The sequence below is a fragment of the Dipodomys ordii genome, unplaced genomic scaffold, assembly GCF_000151885.1.
Source record: "Dipodomys ordii isolate 6190 unplaced genomic scaffold, Dord_2.0 Scaffold12, whole genome shotgun sequence".
Taxonomy (NCBI): Eukaryota; Metazoa; Chordata; class Mammalia; order Rodentia; family Heteromyidae; genus Dipodomys; species Dipodomys ordii.
Window position 1 is genome coordinate 6,606,268 of NW_012267228.1, and position 23,468 is coordinate 6,629,735.

At 47.4% G+C, this 23,468-nt stretch overlaps 1 protein-coding gene across 6 annotated transcripts in view; it reads right to left on the reverse strand.

Moving 5' to 3' along the window:
• The window catches only part of Itpr1 (inositol 1,4,5-trisphosphate receptor, type 1), a 296,948-nt gene that overhangs the window by 107,429 nt on the left and 166,051 nt on the right, over positions 1-23,468 (reverse strand). For 4 of the 6 annotated variants that reach the window (XM_013010462.1, XM_013010461.1, XM_013010460.1 and 1 more), the window contains 3 exons: positions 20,757-20,941; positions 17,090-17,238; positions 15,988-16,099 (listed from right to left, as the gene is read on the reverse strand). In XM_013010462.1, the coding sequence (XP_012865916.1) occupies positions 15,988-16,099; positions 17,090-17,238; positions 20,757-20,941 (446 nt within the window). Of the gene's footprint in view, positions 1-613; positions 662-1,837; positions 1,874-15,987; positions 16,100-17,089; positions 17,239-20,756; positions 20,942-23,468 lie in introns of all 6 variants that reach the window. The other 2 variants (XM_013010458.1, XM_013010456.1) reach the window with 1 other exon arrangement.

Below are 23,468 nucleotides of genomic sequence, written 5' to 3' on the forward strand. Positions count from 1 at the left end.
TTGTCCAATTTCCTTGTCAAAGGAAAATATTACAAACCCCTTGTTAATTTGAGGAACTCTGAACAGCTGGTGGCTTTTAAAAAAGAAAAGCTCAGACAGAACACTGAATGACAACAGAGGGTGTGGAAGTTGTACACTTACAACAATCCCTTGGCAGCATGCGCTTTTGGGACACGTGCTCCCGTGGGTTATTAAAAAAAAAAGTATTGAAGGATATGTGAACAAGTTAGCAGCTTTGATAGCTGGTCGTGTCACTGTGAACTGCTTCCACTGTATTTTTTTAATTTATCTATAGTGATCATCAACTCTTACAAAACGAAACATTTTTAGACTTGACCTGAGTAGAAAGCTACGGCGGGAAGCAGGGAACACGAAAAGTTACTTCGCCATCGTTTGGCACCTGGCTAGGCACCGTGCTCTCCTCAGGGAGCTCATGCAGAGAAGTACCAGCTCCTTTTGTTTAAATAAGAGGCTGTGATTGGTCCTGAGCAAGCTACGGTTTGAACAATACCCACAACCACCAAAGTGGTCTTTGAATCACGGTGTCGGCGGAGGGCAGGGTATATGGTTGACGGTCGTTAGTTCCCAACACACAAGACTCACGACTACGTACCCTTTTATGGTCTTCCAGTTGCCTCAGGGGTGGACTTGATTCAAGCTCCTGCTAAGCATGCAGAAATTCCATTTTAAGTACCACACTAAGGAGACACTACCCGCTCTTCAACATCAGCCACAAACAAAACACATCGCAAGCTCATGGACAGCCAGGGTTACACAAAAGAACAGCTTATCCACATTTTATCCCAGACGTGAATGGTCCATTACTTTAGACTCTGCTTAACAAGTTCAGTGTTCCAAACCCCCAACCTTACTGCATTGTTGAAAACGTATGATAGGTGATTTGGGGGCCAACACTGGGTTGTGTTTTTGTTTTGGCAAAGATTATGACTGGAAGTTTGGCTTAACTCTGCAGGGGTCTGTAAAAAGCAAGGTCCACCTGGTTCATTCATGCATTATTACATAGCGCATGCGGAAGAACACGGATGCACGTGGTTCCGGGATGACAAATACATGGGACCAACCGCTTTCCCCAGCCCACCAGTAGGTAACTATTGTAATCAAAGCCATGGGTGCAGGGCTCTGATTAGAATATGACAGACTGATCACTGGGAAACGCCCACACTGTAACTTAGCCATTCCATCATTTATGTTGCATTCTTAAAATCTCCCATAGACTGCTTCCACGTAAAGTACATTTCATTCTAGCTGAAACTCCTGTGGGTTGTTTTTTTTTTAAAGAACGGTTTTGGGGAATAAATTCTGACACCTAGAAATATGACCTCCCTCCACCCCAAAGCTTCTCTTTGCTCTTCACACACTTGCATCAATTCTAGTTAACCAGAGTTAGTGGCAGGAAGGGCAGCCCAGAGAGAACACCTTGTAAAACTACAACTTTCCTAGTGCTTTCGACTCAAAAACTGTAAGTGAATATCATCTTTCCACAGGATCCAACATCAAATTCTGTACAACAACCAAAAGCTGTTGGCCATTCCAGGATTTCTCAATGGAACATTTCAAGACTCCAGACAGTTCTGTGTGAAGAACGGAGACACGCCCTCTCTGATGGAGGATGCTTGGCTTAGCTGTCTCGGGGAAATTTTTTTCCCTACTCCAAAGCCACACCCAGTACAGCAATGATCAGTTCCCAGCCAAGTAGAGACCTCCCTCCCAGGCCTACCACGGGGACACACATCTCGTCACAGCAACTCAGACTCAACCAGAACAAGCAAGAAGCACCCATATTTGCTAGCGCTACAAATATAGGTGAGTGACACACCTCGGTGGAGTTCTCAGATTCCGGAGTTTGTGGCAGCTAGGTGGGAGTAAAACAAAGCATGTTAGTTACGGCATTTGCATTTTCACAGGTCACAGAGAAGTCCAGACCAACACTCAGGGACAGGACACTCAGGGAAAGGGCAAACACGAGGTGATGTCAGTCTATCATCTGCCACATCGGGGCATCAGCCATCCAGGGGACCAGACACACCTGCTCTTTTCAGCTGAATGTGGTTGGCTGGAAGACGTGATTGGCCCAGGATGGGGGAAACACATTTAGAATGAAGAAACAGAAGAGGCTACCCCTATCATAAAAGAACCATGCCCTCCCAAGCATGGGAAGGGAGAGACCCTGCACATGGGTGTCCTGCTGGCTGACTGAGAGGAGGGGAGCAATGAATGCTGTGGGGGCCGACGGAGGCTCAGGGAGGGGAGAGGACAACATGCCCGTGTATGGGGGAAAGCTGCACAGTGCCACGTCCCTGGGAGGAGGGGCCTTGTCATTGGTGTCCACTGCATCTTCCTGCATGGCGTCTCTGGGAGGAGGGAGGCTGGTGCCAGCATTTCCAACACTTGGTGGATGGCTGGGTCATCCTTCCATTTCTCTTGTAGGTTTCTCAGGCCGGGTTCCCTCCCCTCACTCCAGCCGTACCTTGGAGACAATCCCTTCCATCCCCTCCCCTTTCGTTTCAAGACTTCCAACCCACAGAGGAGAGATGAAGGACAGGCTAGGGACCTCTGAAGGTGGGTACCATGGTTAAAAAGGTGTGGCTGGAAGAAAAAGGTCACCGCTCCAGGGGAAGACAGTGCCACGACTCCGTCCAAAGGACACGTGCTTGGAGCAGATGCAAATGCCAGACCGTGCCCGGGCCACCGTGGGCCTGAGTCACGCACACGCGGCATGGCTAACTGGTCCAAGGTGCAGCCTGGGACGGTGGAAGGCAGCCAAGGCAGCTGCTGTCACTGTGTGACCTTGGCCTCTGATACAGCTCCAGCCACCGCTTTGGTGCTTTGATCCACAGATGGAGGGAAAAAAAAATCCTCTCAATGGAAGGCTGTTAACCATATACACAGTCTTATTCATGGTATATCCTAAACACTCCTGGTTTGTTTTTTTTTCTATTTTCCAATAGATGAACTAAAATAAAGAGACAGGATCTTCTACAAAGACAAGGCAGACTTGCTCATGCCGTGCTGGATGGAAGACGAGTCCCACAGGAGTGTAACTCCACTTCTCCTAGAGGGAGCAGTGCCCTGTGAAACACCCAGCATCCCGTCAGGCATGGGAGGCCCGCTGCGGTGTAAAGGACTCTGGTATTATATGGGAGTCTCCCCCGTCCCCCCCCCTGCAGAACTCAAGATGTATCGTCAAATACATAAATAATAAATGATACATAAATGTGTGTGCATGAGAAAGACAGAGAGAGAGAGAGCGAGAGCAAGAGCGAGCGAGAGAGAGAGAGAGAACGAGAGAGAGAGAGAGAGAGAGAGCAAGCGCAGACTACTGGGGCTTGAACTCAGCGCCCAGACACAATCCCTTAGCTTTCTCCACTTGAGGCTGGTGATCAACCACTTGGACCATACCTTCACTTCTGGCTTTATAAGCTGAAGGTAAGACTCTCATGGACTTTCCTGCTTTGAACCTTGACGCTCAGATCTTGGCTTCATGAGTAGCTAGGAATTCAGGCATGAATGCATTTTTAACTCTGCCTTTATCTTCTATACGCTTTAAAAATTCAATCTGTATACATTTTTGTTTTCTGCTCTGAGTGTAAAAAGAACGTGCAAGAGAAAATAGAACCGCAACAACTGCCTGTACATTTATAACAGCCGCAGCTCTATCTGCGACAGAAGATTATCTCCTACCATTTGCCCTGGCCACATGCCCACAAGCAACAGCCTTTAGGTTCATCTGCTTTGACTGGAATGAAGGGATGACAGACAGGCAGGGATTTCCTGCACAACCCAAGCAGCTACCCTCTGATTCCCTCGACAATCCAAGCCAAAGCTTGAGAAAATCAAGGAGATGCAAGCAGAACTGGTGTGTCCCTCTTGTTTTAGTTCTCTACTTTTCTTTGGTTCTCTTTGTCCAGTGTAGCATCCTCGATTCTTTCTATACTGGTCAAAAGTTGTATATTCTTTATTTAGTGTTCTGAGAGTAGGGCTTGCTGAAAATTTTACCACTGAACAAACATTCTATTTCCTCCCTAAATGACTGCTGTGCCTGTCTGAAAATTAGTTTGATTTTTAAAAGGGAAAACTACATTGCCACTAATTAGCTACATTTTTCCTTCTTGAAAAAAATCTCATGAAGCTATGAGAGAAGCTATGTAGCTATGAGAGGCTGCTCTGCGGTCTCAGGGAACATATCTAATAGAAGGACAATTAGTTAACGCTTCCATGTGTGGAACAGAATGGCAAAGGCACGAGCATTAGTGCGTATCAGGGGACCCAGTGGGCATCATGTGACCATGGCTCTCCGAGAGACCCTGTGGTCATCAATGGACATCTATCAGCTCCTGCTCCTCACTTGTTCAAGGAAGACCAGACCACATTTTTGGGGGGATCCCTTCCAGCTAAAATACCAAATAGCACCTTGGTATATTGTCAGGAAATTTCATTTCATACAATGTAAGAGACAAGTTCCCTAAATAATACAACCTACTAGAGTATAAATACTGCCAGGCATGGTGAAGACAAGGCTAGGCCAGACCAGACCGGCTTCATAATGTGGTAAAGTAAGCAAGAGTCTCCACCAGCACTTCCTCCTCTGAGGGATTACAGTCCCAGCTATTTGAGGAAAAGGTGGTATTACGGCAGCAAGCTACAATTTTGATAAATATAAGCATATTAATAAACTATGCCTGTTCAAAGAAGATAATTACTATGCAATTATAATTATATGTAATTACATTTTATAATATATAATATTTAAAGAGCAATGTTTAGTACATGAATGGCCTATCTTGGCACGGGTTTATTATTGGTATTTTTCTTCTCTTTTTTGACGTGAAAGGGTGAAGGTCTCTATGAACACGTGAAGAATGTGGGGACTGTGTGTGTGTGATGCTGCAGGTACTCTGTTCTGCCTCCTACAGTCTGATCCTATCTGATCTGAGAGTCCTATAATCTCATCAGTCACTACACTCTAGTGTGAATCCCTCTAATCTGGCCAAGTCTCCCAAACCAACAGGTGATTAACAAAAATGGATGCTAGTTTTGAATTTGAAACCTTCTCCATATTTAGTCTTTGATCTTAAATCTTTCAGTATTTTCAAACAAATTAAGCAAAATCTAACAGAAAAAAAGAGAAGCCAACTGTGGTGGCACACAGCTGAAATCCAAGTAGCCAGGAGGCAGAGATTATGAGGATCTTGGTTCAAGATAAGCTCTGGCAAAAAAAAGTTCAAAAGACTCTTATCTCAACTAATAAAAGGCTGAATGCAGTGCCACACACCAGTCATCTCAATAGGAAGCATAAATATGAGGACCACAGTTCAGGCTACCGAGGCCATCAACATTAACCTAAGACATTAAAAAAAAACTAAAAAGTCTAGAGCAAAAATAGCAGGGGGTATGGCTCAAGTGGTAGAGCACCTGTCTAGTAAGAATGAGACTCTTGAGTTTGACCCTAGTACCATATACACACATAGAGAAGAAGAGGAGAAAGAGGAGGAGGAGAAATAGGAGGTGAAGGAGAACAAGGAGGAGGAAGAGGAAGGAAGGAAGGAAAGGAGGGAAAAGAAGGGAAGGGATAGGAGGTGAAGGAGGAGGAAGAGGAAGAAGAAGAGGAAGAGGAAGGGAAGGGGACATTCAATAGACATTCAAGCAGCACCTTGTCACTGAGTCCTAAATTTCTTCCTGACTGAGGCCTATAACCAGGGCATCCTAACTGTGGTAGTACTTGAGTAAGTAACCTGAGCTGTGATAAGATGATCATTAATTGCTTTCAGTTCGTAATGTGCCTAACATTTATCAAGGGATGCACTTCTGCTATCAATGACAGAAATTGTACTTTGTAACATCCAAATGAAAATAAGCCCACAGACTTCCTAGGGTGACTATTTCTGGTGCTTATAATGCCCTGTCCTCCCACACCTGTTCATCTCTCCATCCCTCCATTGTGTGTCTAGTGTAGGCCAGTGCAGGGTACAGACTGTGAACACTCTCTCCCGCCTCAACAGAAACCCCCTCCATGACCCTAGGAGAGTCTCTTCTCCGTGGGCCATCCTAATGTCAGGGGAACACAAATCTAGAAATCTGACTGCAGCCTAGATCTAGATATGGGCACATCAAAGGGAAATTACCATTTCCAACCCCCTAAGTTTTTTTTTTTTCCCAGCTCTCAGTTTCTTTTTACCCACTCACAGCCTCCGAGGAGGGAAACAAAAACAGCACTGAATGAGCTTGCAAGTAGGTTTGCTGGGCCCAGCCCTGCCCTTCACCAGCCTTTGAAAACCCTTCATTAAGTGAGCAGAAAGCTTTAAAGAAAATTGAACCCAAAATAGAAGCTATCTAGCATTTAGGAGAACAATTTCAAATCTTCACAACTCCTCACATAATTCTCTTTAAATGCTATTTGGTTTTAGAAACAAAAATACATAAAAAATTACTCTGTTCCCAACAACGTCGTTTTACCTATATCTTAGGGAACGCGTTCATCAACACTCAATAACATCCTTTGTTGCTTAAAAATTGCCACAGGACTTGAATGAATTATACAACTCTGGTCGCCATGGAGCACTCTCAAACCAGCAGAGCAGCAGCCTCGGCAGACGCCGCAGTAGCTTCTGTGTGCCCGGAGCTGAGCCCCCTCTGCGGTTGCCAGAGCCGAACAGTAAACAGCCTGCTGCACTTATTGGCAATTACTGGTGAAGGTCACACATCAGCAGTGAGCCTAAATTCCAGGAAAAAAAGCAGCTCTTATGTAACTGCCGCCTCAGTGCTGGCAGGTGCCCAACTCCGCAGTTCACAGCAATGGAGAAAAGTAGGGCACCTCCACCGGAGTTGGGCGTCGTGAGAACGCCCCCTGAAGGTGGAACTGAACAATTCTTCTGGCTCTCTGGAGCGCTCTCTTCCTTCTTGCAATTTTACCAAGTTCCCTGTCAGTAGCATCTTTTATTTACAAAACAAAACAACAAAAAAATCCAACAAACTGGGGAAAGTTGAGAACCCAATAGAAGCAGGCTGCAGTCATCTTAGAGAATGGCAAAGTCTGCCTAGCTTTTCTCTCTCTCTCCCTCCCTCCGTCCTTCTCTCCCTCCCTCCTTTCCTCCCTTCTCTCCCTCCCTCCCTCCCTTCCTCCTCCCTCCCTCCCTTCCCTCCTTCCTGCAGTACAGGAAGGCAGAGATGTTAGCTGTCACCAGAGACTCTCAGTGACAGTAATTCAATGACCATCTCATCTCGCATGTGTAGAAATGAACACACGCTCTAAGCTATGGCCACACTGCCTGCACATCCTGGTCCTTCCCAAGGACAGAGGACCACGGAGTGGCCACAATCTGACCGCCGCCTCTGCCTGAGGCCTGAGCACAATCACCGTGACTGGCCTGGCTTTGAAGTCTAAAGAGGAGACTCACGCCATCATCCAGGCTACTTGCGTTCTTCCCTGAACTCTGCAGCGGGGACCTGGCCCTGCAGCTTAGGAAGGAATACCCAGATGGCATGATCTCGTGGCTCTATGAGTTTCTCCTAATCTTTCTTACAATGGACAGCTGACGCAGTCATTTGTATCACTGTCTAGCTCTCCAACACAGCTGTAAGTTCCAGCACTGGGAACTGGGGGCACGGATGTATTCCAATCCCCTAGCACTGAACCAAACACTCAAAATTCAGCCACAGAAACGAAACTTTAACAGCAGCTGTCTAATGGTGAGGGGGGTCGGCAATGAGGAGGGTTTGGGGGTGATAGAAGCACCCTATATCTTGATTCAGACGATGGCTCATCAAGCTGTAAACTCGATGAATAAGAGCTCAAGGGCCACCAATGCCAACTGTCTCCTTTCCCTGCCCCGTGTCCCCGACTGCCCCTCACACCTCCAGTGGAAAAGAGCAAATGGCGAAGGGAGGGAGGGAGGGAGGGAGGGGGGAAGGGACGGACCGACGGTGTAGACTCTGCCTCTTTACCTGCCAGGAAAACAAAACAAAAACAAAACACCATCTACTTCCTGGAGTCACATGAAACTCTGTTGGAGGCAGCTGGGAAGGGCCAAGCCATGCACGTTTCGTGCAGCGAGTCTAGGCCTCTGTCCTCACTTCACCCCGTTTGCTCAGAGCCCTGATAGGGATAAAGAGGTGCTGTGCTGTGTTTCCTTCCAAATCACTCACTGCATGCTCAGCCCACCTCCACCACCAAAGGGCAGCGACCCTTCCCAGGCCTCACGCTGTCTCCTGGGCTCTTTCACACCACGCTTAGGATGCGCAACGAGGGCCTGCAGTTTAGGCATGAGGGCTTGCCCCGCTCCTCAGCCAGCATGAGCTCTCATTAAACTTCTGCTGAGCTGCAGCTGTGAGCTGGCTGTAGGCTCCAACCAGCACACACTCACTGAACACTTGGTGGGGGAGAAACCACAGGAGCCGTGGTAGTTTCCAGAACAGCATCGATGATAAAGGCCCATCAGTCATTTCTGCACAGAGAGCCAGGTCCAATAGCCTGAGGGACTGGGGACAGGGTGTTGGTGTCCCGGGGTTCTGACGGTTGCCAGGGGTAACCACGCAGAGGGGATCCGCAGTTGCTTCCTCAGGGATTTTTCAAAGAATCCAAGTGCCTGCCAGAACATTCTTCTTTTATAAACAGACAGTATTCTATTTCCTAGAGTATAATTATAAACACACCTGCTCCAACTGTGGAATCTTTCCATAAGCAAGCAATAAACTCCCAGCCAGAAGAGTTGTATCTTGAGCAAGCAGACACATCAACTGATTACTATGGTGCACAAACAGTGTATTAATAACACTGCAGACTCAGTTAGGGGAGGCTTTCCTTCCCTGACTTGATTTATACTTAAGCAAAGAGAAACTCGGCCTCAGGAGTTAGACCAGTCAGGCATTCCCAACGGTAAGCGGAAACAAGAAAACCTTTGAAGAGTTGTCAGCATACACACGATATTTTTCTGGCATACAAATTACTTCGAGTGGCAAAGCTAAATAGAACACAGCAGAAGTCACTGTCGTTAAAGCAATTAATTAGGCTGCTACTTGGTGTTCTATGCTCCTTCTCTTCGCCCCCCCTCCCCCGAAGGTCTCCTTCACTGTTTGTGTCTGGTTAACACAAGGACAATTCTGGCCTAATGGAATTTTCTGTGGAGACCCACCTCTAAGACACTGAGCCCCTCTCCTGTCTCGCACTAATTCGGCCACTGTCTTCCCGTGTGGGCTACGACAGCCACGCCACGCTCCCTCACTTTCTACGCTCCATTCCATGGCAAGTGGACCAAACTCATAACCATGGTGCCGCTTTCAGTTTTAAGCCCGCAATGCTAAGTCTCCTTAGGTAGATTTGAACCACTTATTGTTATCTTTTAAATTATGTATATTACAGACTTTATGGCAGATGACATGTTTTGTCCCTTCCAAGACAAGTTATTAATTGATCTACCAAGAAGAGGAGCAAATTTCTAAAGTAGGCCAGGAAAATGATCCTACAATGTCATATAAAATTCTATTCCAGTGTGCCCCATTCGCCAACCAATCAAACCATTTGAACTATATACATTCATCTCTCAGATTAATTATTTTCTGCTACCACTTGTCAACTATGCATTTCAGCCTAAACACGTGGCATGGAGTATTTGTTTTTAAATTCCCCACAACGGAAATATGTAAGAGGTCTCCAAATCCCAGACAAAATGTCCACGCCCCTGTCAGTCCCCAGGGTAAATGTGGTTAAATACAACTAATTAGTGCAGAAACTGCTAAATCTACAAGTGGTTTTTCTAGAATAGGAGCCATGGATTGTACAATGCACCTCTGGTGTCAGGGCTGACAATGCAACTGGCCCTTTAGGATCTACACTGCCCCTGGAAAATGTTTCTATGACCCCCCCTCCTACTTGGTACTGTTCAACACATAGACCAGAAAATGTTTTGTTTTGTCATTTTTTTTTTGTTTGTTGCTGTTTTTTCCTCCCTCCCTCCCTCCCTCTCTCCCTCCCTCCCTCCCTTCCTTCTCCCCCCCAACTTCTCCACTTTCAAACTCTCTACTGATGCAGTCATCTCTCTTTGGGTCAGATGCTTTACATACAGATAGAAAAGCTCTTTACACATCCAAAATGAACTTCAGCAACAAGTTCATAACCACTGACAAACACAGATTCAGCTGAGATTCTAGCTAGGGAATCCTTATCTAGGCAGGACAGGATCTCTGAGGACAAATGGCAGCGTGCTCATGGGAGATGCTAACACGGAGGACAGACTCCACTCACTCCCAGGAGACGCGCTACAAGGTCACATGCTAGACACTGCAGAGACCAGACGACAGGGCACAGGGCTGACTGGGAGAGGGTCATGGAAACGCCACTGTGGGACATTCAAAACAAAACCAACACAATTAGAACCTCAGCATTATCCAATTCATCAATGGAAATTTGCTGGAAAAAAAAAGAAGAGGGAGGGGAGAGAAAAAGAAAGTTAAATTAGGAAAGGACATGCAAGCCAACTTAAGTGTTAGAAACTCTTCGAATGTATTCTTAGAGTGAACTTTGACCTTAAAGCACCAGAAGCAGGCAACCATTTCAAGGGATTTGGGCATTGTGGACATTGCCACAGCTCGGGGTGACATTTGCTCCGGAACAAAATGGGCAAGATAGGCCACACTTCACTCGTATGCCAGCTTCAGCCCCTGCCCAGCTGTGCCTCACCAGCTCCCGATTATAAACATGAATCAAGCAAGAAACAAGGCCCAATTCCCCGAGCAATGTTTCTCAGAAGAAGGTAGAAAAGAGCAGAGTGAAGGACTACAGTAGGATTAACTCAACTGAGAAGAACATTTTTCCCTCTAGACTCATTTTGTGGATTCAACTGGGGGGGGGCAGTCAGCAACCAATCAGAACTGGGATTAACATCGGCAGGTAATGAGACCAACTCATCCTAAGCTTGTTCTATGGATGTGCCAATTCAAGTGAAATTAGTAACACACGGTTCTTTAGCATCCAATCCAAGGGAAATAAAAACCACAGGAGAATGATCACAGTTATGCTTGTTTAAGGATAATTGGATGACCCTCGAGTGATTCTGCTTTTGCTTCATTAGTGTGCGGTACATTCTGCAAATTGAAGAGGCTGTCAGAAATGCTAGTAGCTAGAAAGGCTAACACTTTACTTGCCTAGAGCAAAGCATCTTTGGTAATTACCAGAGGACTGACAGTTTGTATGGCACGAAACCCCCGTGGTACCTGGGGTAATGAGGACCCATACAGCTACCGCTATTCAGCAGGAGAAAGGAAATTTTAAAGAATTCAGAGATATCCTTTCACATTAATTCCTGGCCTCTGAATTTCTTTCCAATCTCTTTCAAGTAATAATTCATGCCAACAGCAGCTTAATAAAAAGCCTACGGTAAACTAGAGTGGCCAGTACATAAAGTGCCTATGCTCCTTTTTTAAAAGGAAGTAGGGGAGGTGCTCATACCCATAAATCCTAGCTACTCAGGAGGCTGTGATCTGAGCAGCTCAAAGCCAGTCCGGGAAGTCTGCGCAACTCTTACCTCCAATTTACCACTGAAAAACCCAGAAGTGGAAGTGTGGCTCAAGTGGTAGAGCACTAGACTTGTACAAAGAAGTTCAGGGGCAGTGCTCAGACCATGAGTTCAAGCCCTAGGACTGGTGGGAAAAAAGGGGGGGTGGGGGAGAGGGAAGGGAAGTCCAGGGGCTTGAAGCTTTTCTCTGAGCTATAAGTAGATTCAGATGAAATCTTGGACATGTTTGGCATGTGATTTTTTTTTCCTTTAGTATGGACAAATTTGAATTTCTAGGTTGAGTTCAGTGGATGATTCACAGAAGGAGTATTAACAAAGTCCTGACGTGATGTTAATGTTCAGTCCTTCTGAATACATAGGGTAGAGACACAGCAAGCAAAATGAGAAATGGATCTCCCCTTTGCTTTGGCAGTCATTTTAAACTTTTCTTTCCTTCGTTATTTCCTACTATGAGAAGAGTATGCACGGTTGGCTGGTTGCACTTCAGAACTGCAAGAGCTTCAGTGACTTCTAAGGCATTGCTAGGAGCTGCGTGTGGCCTGAGCGTCTTGGGAGGTGCACATGTTGAGCTTCGGAGGATGTGATGTCAGGAGGTGTGGTGAGATCCAGGGGGATCCTTTGGTGCTGGGGGCGCTGGCCTTGAAGGAATGCAAGTAGCTCTTGGGGGAGGCTGAGCTGGTTCCTGTGTGAGCAGGCAGTTCCCTGGGCAGCCTGGCCCCATACAGAGGAGCAGCCCTCTCTGGCTTCATATCTGGGTACTCACCACCATTATGTCCTCACTAGAAGGGAAATCAATGGGGCCACCCAATTGTGGTCATTCTGCCTCCCAAACTGGGAGGTAATTAAACCTTTGTTCTTTACAAGGTGTCCTGCCTCTGACATTTCATGATAACAACAGACCGAGACAATGATCACGATTCAATTCTTGTGACGATCTTCTTCCATCAGTCCTTCCCTTTCCTCATCTGTGGGCAATTCCTGGCCAAGCAGACCACATGCTACCCCTGAGTCTGACTCCTCATGTTGAGATCTGACCAGAACCATAGGTTGCAAATGGTCCAGGGCCACTTACCTGCCATTGGCTAGAAACTGTGTTGAGTTGGGTGAGAAATCAGAACTGAGCAGAAGCTTTAGATGTTTAACCACTGCCTCCTGACATTTACGTAACCGGGTAACATAATACAAATTTAACTCTTGAAAGTAGGTGGATAATGAAACACGCCATGAAATCAGCCCTGTTCACTTTGACCCTGGTGCAATGCTAGGCCTGAGAGTTGTCTGTGGCTCCCTTGTTGTTAGCTGTTTAACCCATGCAACTTTCCAAACTTCTCTGAGTCCATGTCACCTTCTTTGTGTATAAAAGTAGTTATGGCAGTGGCGGCTGAAGGAGGTACTGTCCTCCTCAGTGGAGTGCTTGGCAGCAGACAAGGGGCAGCGAGCATTGTCACTGTCAGTTCAGATGTCTGGTCTCCCTGGGAAACTAGTGGGGAACCCAAGACCCTTCTGAGTACGTCAGTCTCACTGTGCTGTCTCGTGGGTAGCAGGGTGACATTTCTTGGTGTCCTTCCTGTGCCCCCAGGCAGGCAGACCCACACAAGCACAGCAGCCTTTCTGCACAGAATGAAGCATGGTTTCAACTTCGTTCAGCTGTGACCTTGACTAAGTGCTCCAGTTGAATGAAAAAGTGGAGGCGAGGAAAGGCAGCCAAGCCCCATCTTTTGTGGGGATGGTGGCTTAGGGGAAAAAAAGACAAGAAAAAGCTGGGTGCGGGGGGGGTGGTGGCTCACGCCTGTCATCCTAGCTATTCAGGAGGCTGAGATCTGAGGATCGCAGTTCAAAGCCAGCCCAGGCAGGAAAGTCCATGAGACTCTTACCTCCAATAAACAACTAGAACACCAGAAGTGGTGCTCGCCTTGAGCTGAAGAGCTGAGGGACAGTGCCTAGGCCCAGAGTTCAGGCTCCATGCCCCTTGATGGCATGGGAAGCCCCTGGCAGGGGCCCTGGCCCTGAGAGGTGGCCTCGACCCCTTCGGACCTTGCACGGTTACCGGGCAATCTTCCACAGCTCGGAGCCTGGGATCCAAAGGGAGAGGCCTGCTCCAGGCGGGGCAGAGGCCTCAGCCACATCTCATTTTATGGCTGAGCAGATCAGCCGCAGGAGGGGGAGGGCACAGAGCAGCCCAGCACCCCCCCTCCCCCGGGGTGTGAGGCACGGAGGCCAGCCCAGCTTCCACACAAGAGGCTAGGAGGGGAGCCACAGGAAATAGGGAGGGGGTGAGGGGAACAGCCTGAACCTTCGCCTAGTGTCTGCAGCACCCAGGCCAAAGATTACCTTATTTCATTTACCAGCTGAAGCCAGCTGCCTGGCTTGAGAAAGGTTGGTTCTCTGGCACAGAGTCTCTTCCACCCTTGAAAAAACTGGACTGCCCTTTGTGTGCCAAGCGTCTTGAACTCAACTAGGACACGCAGTAAACTTACAAAACTGCCTGCAGAAAGCCTTGGTGGGACAAAGTTAACACCCAAAGCCAGCACGGGAGCAGGGGGACGACTCCCCTCGTCTCCCACTGAACAGTCCGTTAGCGTGGAGGGCAAGGGAGCACCGCCAGGAGTCCAAGCATGGGGCCGCAGGGCCGGGCTGCAGGACCGGGAGCTGCCCACTAAGCACATGTTTCTAGAACGTCTTCCCGGGGCTTCGTGGCATGGCCCAGCCCTGCCGCAGTATTTCCATTTCCATGAAGGAGGAGGATGGGCCCCAAATAGTGGAAAGAAAGGCCAGCTCTCTTCCCAGCCTCTGCGTGGGCGTGGGTAATTTCTCCACCAGCTGAAAGGAGAGTTGAGGCCCCGGAACTCATTTCCTTCTTTCTTCATTTTCAGAACTGGTTTTCTTGGTGGTAACTGGGGTTTGAACTCGGGGCCTTGTGCTGCTGGGCAGGTGTGCCACCACTTGTGCCGCAGCCCCAGATCTCTTCTGAATTAGTGACGTTTCAGAAAGGCTCTTGCTTTTTAGCTTGGGGGTCAGCCTCAGACCATGGTCTTTTTAGTTGGTACTGTAGGCCCATACTACCATATCTGGCTTATTTGTTCATACAGGATCTTATTACCTTTTTGAACACGCGCGCACACACACACATATACACACCCCGCCTCAGGGGCCAGATTTTACCTCAATCCTTCTGATCTTTGCTTCCCCAGTAGCTGGTATTAAACGTGTGAATCACTGATTCTGGGTGCAAGAATCTTTTTAAAACCCTGGCAGTTTACTCTTCCACCGGCTCTCCATCCATCTGCCTGCCATCAACCGTTCTATCTGTGTCGTCTTTCCCCTTACCTCGGAGCCCTATCCTTGTCCCCTTCTTCAGGGCAAGACCTGTCTAGGTGCTTAGTACATGTACGCATGCTCAGACCACCCTGCCACTTCTCCCCTATACTAAAACTCTGCTTCTAGTATTCATATTTATAAACATTGAGTCTATGACGCTCCTACTAAGTTGGCGACCTTTATTCATCATTTAATTTACAGAACTAAACCTTTAAAGTGACGTTTAAAAGGCCCAGTGACCGGGGATGGTGGTGTGGTAAGGATCGGATCCTTCTGCTTCCTTTCCCTCTCCCATGGGCCTCCTGCATCAACGTGCTCTGATGTCAGCAAGAGGCGTCACAGAGGGTGGAAAGCAGAACTGCTGCAGACTTCTACTCTGGGGTCCCCTGGCTGGCACCACGCGTGCTGAGCAGGACGGCTTCTTCCCAGAACCAGAGGATGAGTTACTGGCTCTTCTGGCAAGCCAGTGAGATCAGAAACTGGCTAAACGTGGACAGCAGATTCACACACATCATTACTTTTAAGTGAAAACTGCCGACATTGGGGTCTGTGCCCATGATGCTTGGCTAAGGCTGAGAGAAGGCCACTGGGACTGCTCGAGCCCTTTCCCCACCCACCAGAGTGTTCTTGAGTCCCTTACCCACCCACTCTTGCTCGCTGCACATACCCTAAAGTCTCCAGTCACAGAGACGGCCATTTCAGAGGTGAGTGGCATGTTTGCCTTCTTTATTCCTTATTGAAGGGAGTTTCATTAAGCACTGGGAGGACTGTGTACCATCGCGTCAAACAGAAACAAGCAAACCCACAGGAATGCTGAGCAGGAACCCCCAATTCGGGAATTCAGACTTCAACACACAGAGGCATTTACGTCTCACCAGGAATTTAAATAGGAGAAATCTTGGCACTACTTCTCTGACGTTAAGATTACGTGGCAGGCAGTCTTTAAGAGGTGACTAAGTATACTTGCCTTTCAAGGAGACAGTCATAAGACCCAGCACCTTTAGGGACAGCTTTTTTGGGGTGGGGGAGGGGAAAGAAGTGTTCACCTCCTGTCAGTAACGCTTAGCTAAGGTAGGTTTCCAAACTCGCCTCCCTTGCAGTTTCCTAGCAAGGTCTGATCCCTTGAAAGGAAGGGCCGTACCTTTTCTCCGTAGCCTCTGTCTTTGGTCATCATTTCTCTGAGGGTCTGTAAGACTTTAATACAAAGTTTTTCTTCATTTTCCTCTAGCAGCTGCTTAGTATGCTTTATTAATCTGAATGGGAGAAAAACCACAGATTACAACCTGAAACACTCCTTCAATTAAAGACACTTCACAAGCAACTTATTGTAACTCGTTAGTCCGTTAAAGAACAAATATTTATTAAGGGCTCCAAAGTTAAACACACAGCCGGGCATTCAGCGTACTAAGGGCCTGTTGGTAACTGCGTCTCAACAGCGACATCTGCTGGTCAGGAACAGCCCACAGGCTTCCAGGGCAGGAGCTTGCCACCACTGCTCATAGTGCTGAGATTATACAGGAGAGAGCGAGCAGACAGAAGTCCCCTCATGAAGCATGGCTATTCATCTACTGAGGATTGCTACTAAAATATGCCAATGCTGTATTTAAAAAAAAAAACACCTCAGCAGGGCACAATATTCCCTTCTCCACAGACTTGTCTTTAGAGAGGCCCAGAAAAGAGATATATAGGAGGAAGAAAAAGAGGAGGAAAAAAAAATTTAGTCCAGAGTTTTGAGGGCTAGAGGGTCCTCTACCCCAGCACATGGTGGGTGCTCTGTCAACAGCCACTGAATGAAAATAAAATAGATGGATATGCATGCAATAATTTTTTTTAAAAAAAACCTCTCATTTAAAAAAAAGAGAGAGAGTGCTTGCCTAGCAAGCATGAAGCCCTGGGTTCTATTCCTCAGTACCACAAAAACAGAAAAAGCTGGAAGTGGTGCTGTGGCTCAAGTGGCAGAGCTCTAGCCTTAAGCAAAAAGAAGCTCAGGGACAGTGCCCCGGCCCTGAGTTCAAGCCCCAGGACTGGCAAAAAACACACTCAAACAACAACAACAACAACCCCCCCCCCCCAAAAAAAAAGTGTCAGTAAGATCAGACAGACTTCCTCTGGGAAGGTCAGCCTAGGGCTCATGGCATAACTCTGCATTTCTCAAAGTTCAATATCTCCTCCGAGAACAAAGGGTTTGTGTCCGGTCATCAAGGTTCGGGCTGCTGGCCACCTGGAGGGAGAAGGCCACGTACTTGCAAATGAAGCCGCCACTTTCACATTTCCTTCTGGCATCTGTGTTCTCGGGGAAAAGCAGCTCGGGTCTGTGCAGGACGTCCACCAGCACAGATAACTCGGCCTGGACCAGGGGCCTTAGGCGGTCCTCCAGCGCGGAGACGATGTCCTGGAATGGGAGCATGCCTTGGTCAAGAGCTCAGAGGGGGACTGATTTCTCCCTAAAATAGATGCACAGACTAGGCTGCGTTAAGAGTAACTTTAGTACTGTATAGTGTTTATCTCAAATGATGAGAAGCATTGCTTCCTAATGCAGAAAACAAAGCACAAACCAATCAGCACTCCCCACCCCGTCCTCTGACACAGTTTTATGCTAGTCAAGGGATCATCCCACAGATTTAAAAATATGATGCAAACATGTATTTAACAACATGGAAAGATGTCCGTGAGCTTCAAAATGGTCAGACAACAGTATGGAGTCTATGACGCTGTTCATAATTTATAAACAGTATCTATTATCTAAAAGATACATACCAAACACTATTAAAACATCACTACTGGTTTTCTCTGCGTGGTAGATTACAGGTGACTCTAATCTTCTTCTATATAGTCATACTTGCCAGTGTTGTCTAGTTATTTTCAATGAGCATGATTTTTTTATAGTATAAAGTCATATAAACATGAGAACACAAATGAATGAACATGCTGTATCAACATGCTAAATACATGTACCCTGATAGCATGATGGTCTTCAAATGCAAAACATATAGCTGTAGGAAAGGAAAACAGAGAGAAGTTGAAAGAGCAGCAAAACCAACACAACAAACACCATTTAAAGGCAAATGATAGAAAACAGATGAGAAATTATCTTCAAAAGATGCTACAACCTGCTTTCAGGCTTGCTGACTCAGAGCTGAACTAGCATGCGGGGCGGTGGGGTGGGGGTGGGGGGAGAGGGGGATGGGAACCGGTGTTGGTGGTCCAGGAGGGCCTAGCTAGCCAAAGAGATTCACCCTGGAAAATGTACTTAAACTGTACCCATTTTGATTGTAGACCCCACTAGTGTTTAGAAAGAACTGCTGTACCTTTTATCTAGAAGCTAAAATGAAGAAGATAGCTTTGTCTAATATTTAATAAAGTTTGGATAATTTCAATAGCTCAAGTAATGTTTAGGGCAGATAAAGAATGAATGAATCACATCATTTCTTTTTTCTGGGAGGGGGGAGGTTCCAACAAGATTTAAGAAAGTAGACTAATGTTCCTTAACTCACATGCCTTCCAAAAACAAAAAGAGGGTCATTTTTGCAAATTTCTCTGACGTCTTACCAGTTTCCTGAACAGCATCCCCTTTGAGAAAACTGTTCTTTCTCCCCTTTTTCTTTACTAGCTACTGATCCTAACTGGCAAATCTCTGATGGGCACCAGCACGGGGTAGAAGTTGTTCTTTAATGTAACATTCATGTTTTTCATGAAATCTTGCATCTTTTGCCAAGTCCGAATGTTACATTGCAATTCACTTGCATTGTATTGTCAAATGTATGACGGTCAGCACTCGGGAAGAACAACAAAGATGGCGAAGCAGTGGACGGGGAAGACACTAATGTTAAGGGAGCAGCACGTGTCTCAACAGGAAATCATTTATCACAACAAGTGAATGTTTGGATATTATGACCCACGTGCTCCTACAAGGAGATCTTAAAACGACAGGCACTCACACAATGCATAACTGGAGAGTAAAGTCCTTTGAGCATGACAAAGTCTTTAGAACAAGAATGACCTCATTGTGTAATGTATTTCATCTCCTAAGAACGTGCAACTTAAGTCTAACTAGAGCCCAAGAAATTGGTGTCTTTGACTACAGACCATTGATGTGGACTGGGGAGTCAAGCAAATGCTGTGCGTCCATGAAATCCTGAGTTATTCCTAGCCTTACCAAAAGGGGGGGGGGGGGAGATTTAGGGATTAAGTGACACTCGCTGAAGATTTTGTTTTATCAAGGTAAAGGCAAATCATTCTTCACTTGCCCCTCTGAACCCCAGTACTCCTGTCTGGCCTCCTGTTGTCTTTGAATACCACAGTTGTATACAAAGATGGTTTTCCCATCCTTTGGGTCTTTAAGGCCTAGTGTTCTGACCCTAGTTGAAAAGTTGCTTTCTCGTGGTCTCGCAGGCCCTCGCCCCTGCCCTGGCCGGGGCCGGCTCCTCATCAGTCTCCCAGGCGCCCACCTGTGCTCCATGCAGGGGAGGCTGGCTCGCCCCTCTGCTGCCCTTTGTCTTCTGCACTTTACACTCCCCCAGGCCACTGGCTGATTACTGTCTACCTCTTGGCCCAAACCCGAGCCTCTGTGAAGGGGAAGATCATTTCTGGGTTCGGGCGCCATTGTGTACTCCCTGTCTGGTATGGGGGCGGATGAAGGAATCGGCGAGCTCATTGGTCTGTAAGTAAGTTATGGCTGCTCCGGGATTCGGATACTTCACTTTCATTCAGAGTAGTAATTACTGCCGTCACCGCTGACAACAGACGGAGTGCTTGTGACAGCAGTTCGGTGGAGCGCTCACACACGGCGAGCGGTGGCTCTGCACGTTACAGACCCTGCATTTTCCCACGGAGGCCCCTCGGTGCGTCCTAGCCCACGCTCTGTTCTCTGTCCCTTCCATCGAACGCAGCCCCTCTCTTGAAACTGAGCAGACTGGAAACTGCCTTGGCCTACAGAGCACAGCGGAGCGATGCTTCGTGACTTCTGCCAGCCAGCTGATAAAAGGGCACGGCCCTCACTTGGCTTTCTCTAGAAACGCTTATCCTGGGCCTCAGGTGCACTGCGGCGAGGAAGCCCAGGCTACTCGGGGATGCTCCGTGCAGATGATTCAGTCGCCACAGCAACAGCTGAGGGCGCAGGTGACAGCAACTATCAGACCTATGACAAGCAGTCAAGGGGAGTCCGACCAAAGCCAGACACCACCTCAAGAAGACCAGAGCGAGACACACTGCCGGGCCTCACTGGGTGTGGAACAGTGGAAGAACAGAGTGACACCTGCTTCCTGAGACACAGACCACCAGACATGCCAGCGACATGCCACAGCCCCGGGGGAGGAGATGCTCCTATCCCGTTTTCTCAGCAGTGAAACTGAGGCACAGAGAACTTTCCCAGCGCTATACCACATCTCAGCAGCAGAGCCCAACTGTGAACCCAGGCTCTGGCTTGAACTCTCAAGGAGAACAGATCTGTCAGTCCTCACGTGGCGGGGTGGGGGGAGATCACAGTCTAGCTAGACTTGAATAATATATTTAGTTCTGTTTGGCTCGTTCTGAAATAAATTAATTTTTCCCAAGGGAGCACCACGCTTGTTCATCTGCTGGCGTAAGAGGCAAACTATTCCTGAGTGGTAGAGAAAGGAGACCTTAGGATCTGGCTTTAAGTATCCTCTGTAAGATGTATATAACCTTTCCTACTAAGAGGAAGAGCACCTGCTCTTGACAACAGAATCTGTCCATCTCTAATTCCAAAAGACCATGCGTTTGTCAGGAACTCAGATCCTCCTAAGTGGTCTTCTACCCTGGGCCCCGAGAATGAACACAGCTGTTCATTCTCCACTGACACCTCCCAGCAGCCAAGCTCAATGCTCCCTGACTTGGGGAAGCTCAGCTGTGCCCAGGGGCAACGCCACTTCTGTCAGCAGTGGGCATTACCTGCAATCTCTCGATGATATTCCGGTAGTCCCGGGAAGCTGCTAGAACGGAGTCTCTTCGGGCAGCGTTGCGGGCTGACAGCCTCCAGTTCATGGCGGTTTTCTGCACAATGTTGTGGGACTTCAGGAACAGGTTGTTCACTTGGCTGTCCAGGTCCACAGGAATGGCAATGGCCCGGCTCTTGGCTGCACAGGGAACAGATGTGTCATGAGCCTGTAACCTCTGCAGATGTCCGAGGGACAGTCTTACCTCCCCATCACCCGTGAGGCCTATTTCTCCATGTCTGTCACCTGTCAGCTTGTATGGAACCAAGTGTGAAGATCTAGGAACTGGACTCGACTTTACCATCTTTTACAGGTAGGGCTTCCCAAGGTGAATTCTAGGGCAGTGGCTCCAAAGCACATTAAAATGCTCTTGGGTAATGAAAAGCTTGGGTAAATCAGACAGAGCTTTATATGTTATCTCGATGAATGGCTCCTCGGCCATCCTGAAGTGTGCATGTATTTATCAAGACAGGAAACATATTTAGACAGTGTGAATTGTTTCTCTTAAAAAGCCTTGAGTTTGTCATTCTGTAAAATAACCCACGAAACGTTGAGTTAGGCACAGACTTCACACCGGTCAGCATTTACAATGATTTGCTACTCTTTCTATAGAGGTGCTCCCTCTTCAAAAAGAGTCACTAGGTCACTCCAGATGGAGAAAACCACACGCGAGAACCAGCTGAGAGATATAGGGCCAGCACCTGTTAATGTACCAAGGTCATAAGGAACAAGGAGAGACTGAGAAACAGCCAAGGAAGCGCAGAGGAGACAGGACACTGGGGAGCAATGGGGTGCCTGGGGCGGGATCCTGGCACAGAGAAAGTCCGTTCGTGGAAAACGGTGAAATCCAGCCGAGTGTGAGGTTGAGTTAACAGCAGTGTGCCCACGTTGGTTTCCTAGTCTTAACAAGATGCTAGTCCTGTTACACTGAGTTTTAGTGCAACATGTTGGCAATGGAGGAACCTACACGTGCAGAACTCCACGTGCAATTTCTGCAATTTAAAAAAAATAAATCTAAACGTATTTCCAAATCCAAAGCTGGTTTAAAAAAAAGAAAGCTAAGATGAATGATTCTTGTTTCTATATGGGGGGAAAACACATAAAAAACCCAACACAATCATTTCCTGTCTTCCCTGCTTTGAAACTCAAGAAGCTTAAAAAAAATGTCTATTCCCTGAATCTAACTGTAAACACAGCTCTAGCATCCTCCAAGATGCACTCGACAGGCCAACATTTAAATCTCAACAACAAAATACATGACTTAGGGGGAAAAAATCAGACAGCCAATCATTTCCTAACTTTTTTTTTGGGGGGGGGGTCCGGTCATGGGGTCTGTACTCTGGGCCTGAACGCTGTCCCTCAGCTCTTCAGCTCAAGGCTAGTGCTCTACCACTTGAGCCACAGCGCCACTTCTAGCTTCTTTTGGCTTATGTGGTGCTGAGGAATCGAACCCAGGGCCTCATGCATGCAAGGCAAGCGCTCTACCACTGAGCCACCTTCCCAGCCCCATTTCCTAACATTTTTAATGTAGAAAGTGAGCAATGTGGAAGACAGACAGAAATAATGAGAAAGCAGGCTACATGGGACCCACTCATCACATGCCTGGGCACTTCCATGTCAAATAAACAATGCAGACATGGCCTTTAGGCGTGGCTTTAGTCAGGAGAGGGCCATTCTCAAGGGGCACAAGTTCTAGAACTTTGTGGTGTGGCTGTTTTTGTGCCATTTCATAAGTATCAACTCTGTCTTTTCTCATCACTACTGAGACTACTGAATCATTTCACCTCTCCAATGTGGTGAGCTACTCATCAGTGGCTTGCTCCAGTTCTAACGGGCTAAATGCCTGGCGCAAGGACTCATGCATTCCACTTGGCTTCAAAAAACACACTCTCTATCTCAGACAATCGTATCTGGGGAAAGTGGAAGATGGATTATCTGAGATTTTTCCCTAAAGTCTCTGTGCGTGAGAGCTCACATAATGAAATGGTAGTAGACATACTTTCAAAAAGCTCGCAGCTCATGGTTCAAAGGCAATCTAGGTAGGAAAGTTTCTGAGACTCTTATTTCCAATTAACCACCAAAATGTCAGAAGTGGCACTGTGGTTCAAGTGGTAGAGTGCTAGTCTTGCACACAAAAGCTCTGGGACAGTGCCCAGGCCCTAATTTTTTACTGTGAACCACTGCCACATAAATATAGAACCGGAAACAATACCCACCACATGACAGTATAGCAAATCAGGCAGAGACTCTGCAACCAGGCTGCTAAGGTCTGTGTTAACACAATCTACACGAGCTAGACAGCCACTAAGCAGCGCTAAGAGCCACACATGCCTTCATCCTCCAGCTACTCTGCAGGGAACGAAGGAGCTACTTGACACAGATGACCCTTCTCCACTTGGGACAGGAAGTTAGCCCTTTTGTACAGCACTTCTAGAAGGTGGGGAATGGGTAAAGGAATGGAGCCTGGCTGGGAAGATGGCTCAGTGGTAGAGCGCTTGCCTCGCATGCCTGAGGCCCTGGGTTCGATTCCTCAGCACCACATAAGCAAAAAGAAAAAAGCCAGAAGTAGAACCGTGGCTCAAGTGGTAGAGCGCTAGCCTTGAGCTGAAGAGCTGAGGGACAGCACCCCAGGCCCAGAGTTCAGGCCCCACGACTGACCAAAAAAAAA